The sequence below is a fragment of the Mus musculus genome, chromosome 11 (assembly GCF_000001635.26).
Source record: "Mus musculus strain C57BL/6J chromosome 11, GRCm38.p6 C57BL/6J".
NCBI classification, from domain to species: domain Eukaryota; kingdom Metazoa; phylum Chordata; class Mammalia; order Rodentia; family Muridae; genus Mus; species Mus musculus.
In genome coordinates this window covers 82,890,766-82,900,764 of record NC_000077.6, presented here as the reverse complement: position 1 = coordinate 82,900,764, position 9,999 = coordinate 82,890,766, and the positions used below count along the sequence as shown (strand labels likewise).

General features: G+C 47.3%; 1 protein-coding gene across 1 annotated transcript; it reads right to left on the bottom strand.

Annotated features, from left to right (window-relative positions):
- Positions 1-27: 27 nt before the first annotated feature.
- Fndc8 (fibronectin type III domain containing 8) lies at positions 28-8,620 on the bottom strand. The gene is made up of 4 exons (NM_030224.1): positions 8,365-8,620; positions 2,844-3,213; positions 1,935-2,171; positions 28-1,245 (listed from the first exon to the last, which is right to left on the bottom strand). Exons 1-4 carry the CDS (start codon positions 8,568-8,570, stop codon positions 1,093-1,095), a joined length of 966 nt encoding a protein of 321 aa, NP_084500.1. The 5' UTR covers positions 8,571-8,620; the 3' UTR covers positions 28-1,092.
- Positions 8,621-9,999: the final 1,379 nt, after the last annotated feature.

Below are 9,999 nucleotides of genomic sequence, written 5' to 3'. Positions count from 1 at the left end.
TGCAGCTTCTTGTTCTAGAACACACACACACACACACACACACCCCGCTCAGTCAGGGACTCTGAGAAGGTCCATCAAGCCCCTTCCTTGCACTGGATAGCAGGAGCCCAGGCTGATCAGGAAGCTGCCCTCTGCTGCATTGCAATAAGGGAGAGGCCAGTGGCCAGTGGAAAGATTAAGGCTGTGCTGTCTATGGTCATCTTGCCACGTGCCCATTGGCACAAGCCAAAAAGTACTGTGCTGTAAAGTTAGCTGGGGCTCAGCATTGTCTGTTCACGGCCTCCAGTCGTCTGTGGAGAGATTTCTGCGTCTGCCTGGTAGTATAGATCCTTAAGCTTCTTCCTACCTCCATTAGGGGGTTGTACATTTTGCGCGTCACTAAGCTGAGTATTCGGCCTCCTCTCCCCTGTCACATCAGAATAGGGCTGCATGAGAGGCACAGAAACCACCAGTTAGATTTGCCTGATGCCAGGCACTCGTGTGAGGCACACGTGTGTCACAGTGATCCTGTACCCGTGCCCAAAACGCCTTACGTTAGGATGAGCTAGCTACCTGAGCCCCAGGAGACAATGACCTTGTACTTCATAAGGGAAGGACTCATAAGCTAGGGTTCAGCCAGAACATCCCCCTAAAGCTGGGAATCTAGTCTTGAGTGTCAGCCTGTCACCCAGCCGGCCTTATTCTCATTCTATCTGCTGGACTCCTCGTTCTGACAAGGCCTATGCTCTGGCCCAGCTGAGGCTTGTGGCAACAGGAAGTAGAGTTTCAGGGTGCTGTATGGGCCTTCAGTTCTTTAATGGGGAACCTGGAACCAGCCCAGGTCAGGGAAGAAGGAGGGTGCCTAGCAGCTGTTGGGCAGTGACTGAGCCTGGGCCAGCTCAAGATGTCACTAGGTGAATGGGGCTCCTGTCTATCCATGACCCCGCCCCAGGGTTGAGGTTCCGATACATCTGCCCCAGGCCCTAGGCTGGTGGATAACTAGTGGTTCTTTGACTTGGTACTTGGTAGTACAGTACATCTCACGGTTCTGGTTCCTGAGGACCCAGAGCCAAGGCAGACAGTGGGCAAGGGATAGCCTCAACCCACACCCCCTTAATATGGATATAAGTATTCCAGATCCTCCAGCCTTCGCATCTCCTCCATTGTCATGGACACGGTCCTCCGATGAGGTTGTTTGCGTTGCACGGTGACCTGGATGGGATTGGTCTCAGGAAAGCTGTTGAAGTCAGTAGACACGGTTGCAAACTGAAATAAAACAAACGTGTTCAGGATGCCTTCCCAGGCTAGCCTTGGCTTTCTCATCTCTCTCATCTCCATCTCTCATCTCTCTTGCTGCTAAGTGAGATCTTAGCTTCATGCCAGTTACTGTGGGGTTCTCTCTACCCTAACCCTTTGACAACTACAATCTGTTCCCTGTGGACTCTGACATTTTCCTTTCACAATCCTTGGTCCACTCACAATTACTGGAATTAAGGAATATGAGAACTCATGGCTTTGGGAAATGAGCGTGATGATATAGTGATCAGTTTGCTTTTTTTTTTTTTTTCCTTTGAGACGGGGTTTTTCTGTGTAGCCCTGGCTGCCCTGGAACTCACTCTGTAGACCAGGCTGTCCTCGAACTCAGAAATCCGCCTGCCTCTGCCTCCCAAGTGCTGGGATTAAAGGCATGCGCCACCACTGCCCAGCCAGTTTGCATTTCTAATGCCCCCCCCCAACAGCTTAACCCATAAACCTTTCAAGGAACAGCAGTCTAGAACTAATGTGTGTTGGCCCAGGCATAAAGCAAGCAAGCAAGGACATGAGGCGTTGGGGAATTCCTGCCGGTCACCACCCCTTGTACTTTCTCACCCATCTGGGCCAATGGTTCTGACCTTCAGCTCGCTATCTCTATGCCTTCCCTCCTAGACCTGTGCCTTTCTGCTTCTGGGACTCACCTTATAGGGCTTGCACCACTTCCCTACCCCTGCTGTGTTGGCGGCCCGGACGGTAAGGCAGTAACTCGTGTTTGACTTCAGCTCCATCAGCTTGACAGTGGTACCCAGGATCTTGTTGAAGATCCAGGGGCGGGTCTTGATCTTGGGCGTGTCCTTGTCAGCTGGTTTGGTTGCCTCCTGCAGCAGCACCTGGTAGAAACTGACCTGCTGCTTGCCTGCAGCGTAAGTCCAGGAAATCTAAGCAAAAAGAGAACCCAGGCTTCCTCAGGTCTGGCCTAGCCCATGGTATATGTGGGGGTGTGGTTGGGAGGCATCACAATAGCCCCTCCATTCCTTTCCCTACTGTAGCTCGCTCAGGTCTAGAGGGAAGTGTACCCACATGCAGCACGGGGACAGAGGAGTGAGCTGAAAACTACCTGTGGGAAGCATCTTTTCCAACTCCAGAGAGGTCATCACACAGACTAGAAATCTGACTCACCTCCAGTAGTTAACAACAGCATTTCCATTATCTGGGACTATGTACATAATGCATATTGTCAGGCCTGCCTCAAACCCTCTAGGGATGGAGTCTAGGTATTACCAAGGTGGCCTGTAGAAACATTCCTTTTTGGGACACACTGAGGCTCTTCACTTCTACACTTCCCAGTTCCAGCCTAACATCAGCTGGAAGTAACCTTTCTCTCTGAATTCCTGACAAATGTGTTCCAACTCTCTTCTGCACTGAACAGGGAAGCAATGAAGCCCATTTCATCTCGCACTGAGGCTCCAAAGATGCACACCCTCCTGCTGCCCTTCCTAAACCACGAACTAGAGGTCAGAACACGCGGGTTATTCCTCCACAAAACTTCCCACAGAGCTTACTTAGTTCAGTTGTCTACACCATAAGCCTTTGCCCAGAGAAAAACATACCACAGCTGTGGAATCGCCAACAGTGTGTTCACAAATGAACGGAACCTCTGGCACATCCAGGACCACAGAAGACTCAGAGCGTGTTGAGGAGGTGTCTGTGTCCAGGGCAGGGTTGTCAAGGTCCAATAGGCCCCTGGTGGCTATTTGGGACTTAGATGAACGGGGGCAGATGGCCAGATTATCCTTTTCTGTGTTCTTGACCACTGATGCCAAACTGAGTTTGTTCAGCTCCCCCTCCAGGATGCCGGCAAAGAAGCTGCTATTGGGCTGGGTCACAGCCATTTTGATGGGGTTCATCAGAGTGGACGGAATCGGGGACATACTCGTGTCATCCGAGCTGTACTCTGAATCTTCCACTGGCATATGCATCCTGGGGCAGGAAGGATATGGACGTCAGATGGAGGATGTCAGATGTCACGTGGGGCTGCCCCAACGCATCCAGCCTGAGGAACCCGGAACACATGCTCTGGGGGATCAGCTTATCTGTATCCCCAACTGTGAGATAGCCTGAGACAAGCTCAGCAGCAGCAGAGCCTGACATTCACCCGGTGCTCACGAAGACTGCACATTCTTGACCCCTGGTCCCCAGTAGGGACGGGAGCTGATTTTTTAAAATACGATCTTCAGTGTTCCGAGAAGCACAGATTTTGAAACTGCTAAAATTGAGTCCTCCCACCAAAATGGGGTGCAAGTTCCCAGCCAACTGACCAGACTGAAGGGAAATGTCTGTAGGTACCTAAGAAGGCAATAAATTAAGCTAATTTCTTTGCTAATGCTTCTTTCCAATTATTTCACGTTTAATGTAATTTTATTTACTTACATTTTAATGACATCCAACACTATTAATTATGAGGCATGTGAGCCGGGCGTGGTGGCGCACACCTTTAATCCCAGCACTCGGGAGGCAGAAGCAGGTGGATTTCTGAGTTCGAGGCCAGCCTGGTGTACAAAGTGAGCTCCAGGACAGCCAGGGCTATACAGAGAAACCCTGTTTCGAAAAAAAACAAAAACAAAAACAAAAAACAAAAACAAAAACAAAAAAAATTGAGGCATGTGAAATTAATAGTCTGTACTATGTGATAATACGGGAGGAATTCTCTTGTTCCACTGGGTATGGTGGCACAAGCACACTTATAATTCTAGCACCCCAGAGGCTAAGGCAGGAGGATCAAATGTCCCAAGCCAGTCTGGGCTATATAATGAGACCCTTGACTTAAAAAAAAAAAAAAAAAAAAAAAAAAAAAAAAGAGTAAAACGAACAAAAACTCTTGTTCCCGTGTGGTGCTTTGAGTGATAATCTCCCATAAGCTCCTAGGTTTGAAGGCTTGGTCCCCAGTTAGTGAAACTGTTTGGGAAGGATTAGGAGGTGTGGCCTTGTTGAAGGAGGTGTGGTTTTGTTGGAGGAGATGTGTGACTATGGGTGGGGTTTGAGGTTTCAAAAGGTAGCACTCTCCTCCCACAACCCTACTCCATCACTCTGTAGGATCAGATGTAAGAGCTCAGATATTTCTCCAGCGGCACCACACCTGCCTGCTGGCCAGCCTGCTTCCTGCCATGATGATAACGGACTGGCCTTCAGACACTGTAAACAAGCTCACAATTAAGTGCTTCCTCCTTCTGTCCGCTGCCTTGGCCATGGTGCCTCCTCATGGCAATAGAACAGTGACTAAAACATCACCCGGGCTGGTGAGATGGCTCAGTGGGTAAGGGCACCCAACTGCTCTTCTGAAGGTCAGGAGTTCAAATCCCAGGAACCACATGGTGGCTCACAACCATCCGTAACGAGATCTGACTCCCTCTTCTGGAGTGTCTGAGGACAACTACAGTGTACTTACATATAATAAAATAAATAAATAAATCTTAAAAAAAAAAACATCACCCATTTCTACATTTTGTTTTGTTTTGTTTTGTTTTAACTAGGGGGTATTTTAGACACACCAAAAGTAGTATGTTACATGTTCAGAAATTAAGATATATTGGCCTTACGAACACCCCCTGGACATCTCTCCTCTCAAAGTACATATGAGATGCCAAATATTTTAAATACAGACTACCTGATCTAGGTTTGAACTAAGATAAAATAACAGGCTGGTACCTAGCATTAGTCTCCAAGTTACCCCCCCCCCCAACAAAACCTGAGCCTAGCTCCTGTCTGGTTTTGGGGGAGATCACTAACATTTCCTTGGCACAACACATATCCTGTAGCTGACAAAACCAGCAGAGTAAGGGTTTTTTTCTTTTTTTATTCACTATGTGTCATCTTAGGCTTGCTGCTTATATGTTAACCTGAGGCAAGACCTATTACTTTGCGTGTTTTGCATGTCTCTAGACTCTATATGAATAAAAGATATCATCCAGCAATACCTATCTAAAACCTGGCTTTTGCTCCATGTCATGCTTTGATTTGTCTGTACTCACACACACCAGCAGAGGCTTCAGCTGTTTTGTCTGTTTCATGATTTTTTGTTGATTTTTTAATTGATGTGCATTGGCACTCTACCTACATGTATGTATGTGTATACCACATGCATACGGAGGTCAGCAGAGGACATTGAATCCACTGGAACTGCAGTTCCAGATAGTTCTGACATCATGTGGATGCTGGGAAGCCAACCCTGGTCCTCTGGAAGATCAGCCGCACTTAAGTCTGAGCCATCTCTCCAGTCCCTGCATGGAAATGTGTATTGTTGTCATCCTTTGCTGTTACAAAGGAAATATACGACCCTGCATTGTCTTGGTGATGAAGTGTACCAATCAAAACAAAAAATAGCTTTCGAATCCTTAAAACCAAGTTTGATTGATGCATACCTATAACTAAAACACCACAGACCCATCCACGGATCCTTGCCTGTGATGTGCTCTGCGGCTTCTGAACCTGTGTCTAGATATTATTTTCATTTTGATTTCTACCAGCTAAGGTTTCCTGGCATGTAAACAGGTCCCACTCTACCTTTCTACCTTAGTCTACTCCAGCTTACAACTTCCCATTTGCTTGATGGGCCATATGCTCTCTTTCAGCTCTAACCCACAAACTCCTGAGACAGCTGGATGAGTCTAGAATACTTACCCCTCAGCCCACACTGGACATTTAAAGCAGATGTTCTTTAAGTCCGGTATGTATAGACTGAAGTGTCAGGATGCTGACATCGTTTATTCAGACTGTCCTAAGAATCTCCATTTCAGAGTCCCCTACTGGAGCTGGGCAGTGGTGGCACATACCCCAACACTCAGGAGGCAAAGGCAGGCAGATCTCTGAGTTAGAGGCCAGCCTGGTCTACAGAGCAAGTTCCAGGATGTCCAGGGCTCCACAGAGAAACCTTGTCTCAAAAACCAACCAACCAACAACAACCGGAACAACAAAACAGACTCCCCCACTGAAAAAGCTAGCGCTAAAGTAGGCACAGAAATCCACTGGACTCTGGACTGCTTGTGGAACATGTCTCTTTCCTGATTTCCACAGCAGCCCTGCTAGATGAGTGTTAGCCACTGAAGTTGGCTGAGGCCATTTATCTAAGATGTAGAACTTGGATTTGAACTCAGGACTCCTTGCCTGAGATTCGCCCCTCCCCCATCCTATCCTCCACCCCTTAAGTAAATCATGAAGTTTCCTACAAACAATGGATATCTTAGTCAGGTCACAATAGCTAATGGTGACCTAGAATGGACACATTTCTCTCTAACCAGCACACAGTCTGTGGATCCCAGTAAAAATTAAGTATGAAACTTTTTGTTTGGTTGGTTGGTTTTGTTATTGTTGTTGTTGTTTTGTTGTTTGTTGTTTTGCTTTTGGTTTTGTTTTGTTTTTGTTTTTTTTTTTTCGAGACAGGGTTTCTCTGTGTAGTCCTGGCTGTCCTGGAACTCACTCTGTAGACCAGCTGGCCTCAGAACTCAGAAATCTGCCTGCCTCTGCCTCCCAAGTGCTGGGATTAAAGGCATGCACCATCACTGCCTGGTGTATGAAACCTTTTTAAAAAGAAATTATAAACTGGAGCTGAAGAGCTGGCTCAGCACTTAAGAATATCAGTTCTGTTCCAGAAGACCTGGGTTCAATTCCCAGCACCCACATCGCAGCTCACACCTGCCTGTAACTCCAGTTCTGAAGAACCCAACACCATCACACAGATATGCCTGCAGACAAAAGGCCAATGCATATGAAATAAAAATAAATTTAAAAAAATGAATTACAGGATCTGGAGAAATGGCTCAGCAGTTCAGAGCACTGACTGCTCTTCTAAAGGTCCTGAGTTCAATTCCCAGCAACCACATGGTGGCTCACAACCATCTGGAACAGGATCTGATGTTCTCTTCTGGAGTATCTGAAGACAGTGACAGTGTACTCACATACCTAAAACAAATTTTTGTTTGTTTGTTTGGTTTTTTTTTGTTCGTTTGTTTGTTTTGAGACAGGGTTTCTCTGTGTAGCCCTGGCTGTCCTGGAACTCACTCTGTAGACCAGGCTGGCCTCGAACTCAGAAATCTGCTTGCCTCTGCCTCCCAAGTGCTGGGACTAAAGGCATGTGTCACCACTGCCCAGCAAAAAAAAAAAAAAAAAAAAAAAAGCAATTATAAAAGATTTCGATGGGCGGTGGTGGCACACACCTTTAATCCCAGCACTTGGGAGACAGAGACAAGCAGATTTCTGAGTTTGAGACCATCCTGGTCTACAGAGTGAGTTCCAGGACAGCCAGGGCTACACAGAGAAACCCTGTCTCGAAAACAAACAAACAAACAAACAAAAAAAGATTTCATGTCTGGGGCTGGAGAGATGACTCAGTGGTTAAGAGCACGCACTGGCTGTTCTTGTAGAAGACAGAGTTCAATTCCCAGCATCCACATAGTAGCTCAAGACAGTGCTAACAGAACATTAGATTAAGCCCAGGGCCCACTCACGGGTCACTTCAATGAGATTGTACTATTTCCTCAGTAGTCACCCTGCACACCGTTTCCCTGGAAATCTTCCTCTAAGAAGTCTCCCTTTTTTGCACCATATCCCAAGCTATCCCAAGCCCTTGGTTTCTCAAGCTGCCCTGTGACGGCATTTACCAGGCTGTACTGTATCTCCTTTATTGTCTGATGCCCCCCACCTCTGACACCACTGGCACCAGGCGTGACATTTTTTTTGGAGGCAGGGACCATGTTTCCCACCTCTGCATCCCCCAACTTGATGCTGGGTCATATTTCTCACCAGGAAGCAGAGAGTTTTGTGGTATGAAGCAGAGAAAATTCAGACTGACTTAGCAGACCAGTGAACCTCAGCTGGAAGGCAGGTGGGGCATTAAAGTGAGAGAAATGAGGGAGAGAAGACAGGGGTAGCAGAGAGTGGCAAGCAGAATAGGAAGCACCCCCTGGCTAGTCCAGGAAGGTCAGCTAGAATGGGGAACCCACATCCTCTCAAAACTGATGTGGGGCTCAGGGCGGGTGCATGGGGAACCTCCTGATATGTTCTTCCCTGAAGGACCCACCACAGTGGGCTGCAAAGCTTCTCCAGCCTTAGAAATGAGGACCCCAAATCGTGTCTTACATGACATCGGTGTTTTCTTCCTCTGAGAAGCTGGCCAAGCTGCGTCTTGACGGGAGCAGGAGGCCTTTGGTAGCCATGGACCGGTTAATAAACTTAGGATTTGGACAGGGCTTTGGCAGTTGGTCAATCACATTGATAACATTGAGGGCTTCCTTCTTCGGTACAGCCTCCTCTCCACCCCCCACTTTACAGAATACCGTCGCCATCTGGTGTGGGTGGGGCGCAGGGTTGCCACCACCCTCCAGGACAACCAGCTGGCAGGAAGCAGAGAAAAACTGAGGCAAAGGTCTCACCCTTCATTTGGGTGAGAAGGTTTGCAGTGCTCTGACTTCACAATCATCACAGAGTGTAACAATCGGGGGGCCAGCCTCCCCTTGATAGGAAGTTTGCTGTGCAGCTGGACAGACCAAACGCCTGGGTTAGGGGTGGGCTTGAGCCAAGAAAGAAACTTGATGGCCCCTTCCAGCACACATGACCCTCTCTAGGTCACGTTTGTGGTCACAACTACTCGGTCCTCTTCTGAGGACTTCAAAAGGCTTAATTGCCTGTGCCTCTTTAGAGCTGTCCAGGAAGGGGTAGCAGGCTAGTGGCACAGAGAACACCACTTGGCCTGAGCCAACCAGACTTTGAAGAGAAGGCCTTTGCCTACTGATACTTCTAAGGCTCTCTATCCTGGGATCTAAGCAGCAAATCCCACCATAGCCAGTAACGCAGGCACAGTGAAAGCTTACTGTGGGTTGTAGCTCACAGAGTAGCTGGTTTCAGGGCCAGGATTCCAAACACCTTGAAAGATTGAGAGACAATGGTGAACATGAGGAGATATTTCTAAAAATGAGCCCTGCAGCTGGATATGGACTGGAGATTCAGTTCTGTGCTTCCTATCTGTATAAATCAAAGAATAACAATCTTACTGAGCCCAAATTCCTTCAACTACAAAATACAGGCAGAAATAGAACCTCACTCGTGGGTTTTGTAAAACTGCTTTATTTCTTCCACTAGATGTGGTTAAAAAAATCAAAATAGTATTTTATATACTCAAGCATTTCCCTACTTCCATTAAAACCTCTGGAAAATGTTGGGCTAGACAAATGGCTAAGTGGTTAAGAGCACTGACTGCTCTCCCAGAAGACCAGTACCCACATGGTGGCTCTTAACCATCTGTAACTCCAGTCCAAGGGATCTGACCCTCTCTCTGGCTGCCTTGGGTACCAGGCATGCCAGGATTGCATAGACATCCATGCAGGCAAAACATCTATATACGTAAGATAGAACTTGATAAATTTGGAAAATATAGGGACACAGGTACTCTCTGTGAACTTCGCTGGATCTCAGCTTGATCATACAATCTGTAATGATCTGAATTGATCCACTTTCATTGTCTTCCTAACAAGAATGCTACTAGAAGTCAGGGATGCTTCACTCTGTAAATATTGAGTTAGGTAGAGTGAGTGTCCCCTAGCTTTGCAAATAGAGGCTGGTATACACAAGAGACTCGTTGGAAGACTCGCTGGACACACAAAATGTGTGTGTGTGTGTGTGTGTGTGTGTGTGTGTGTGTGTGTGTGTGTGTGTGTGTGTGTGTGTGTGTGTGTGTGTGTGTGTGTCGGTGTGTGTGCTTGTGTCTCTGTGCATGTA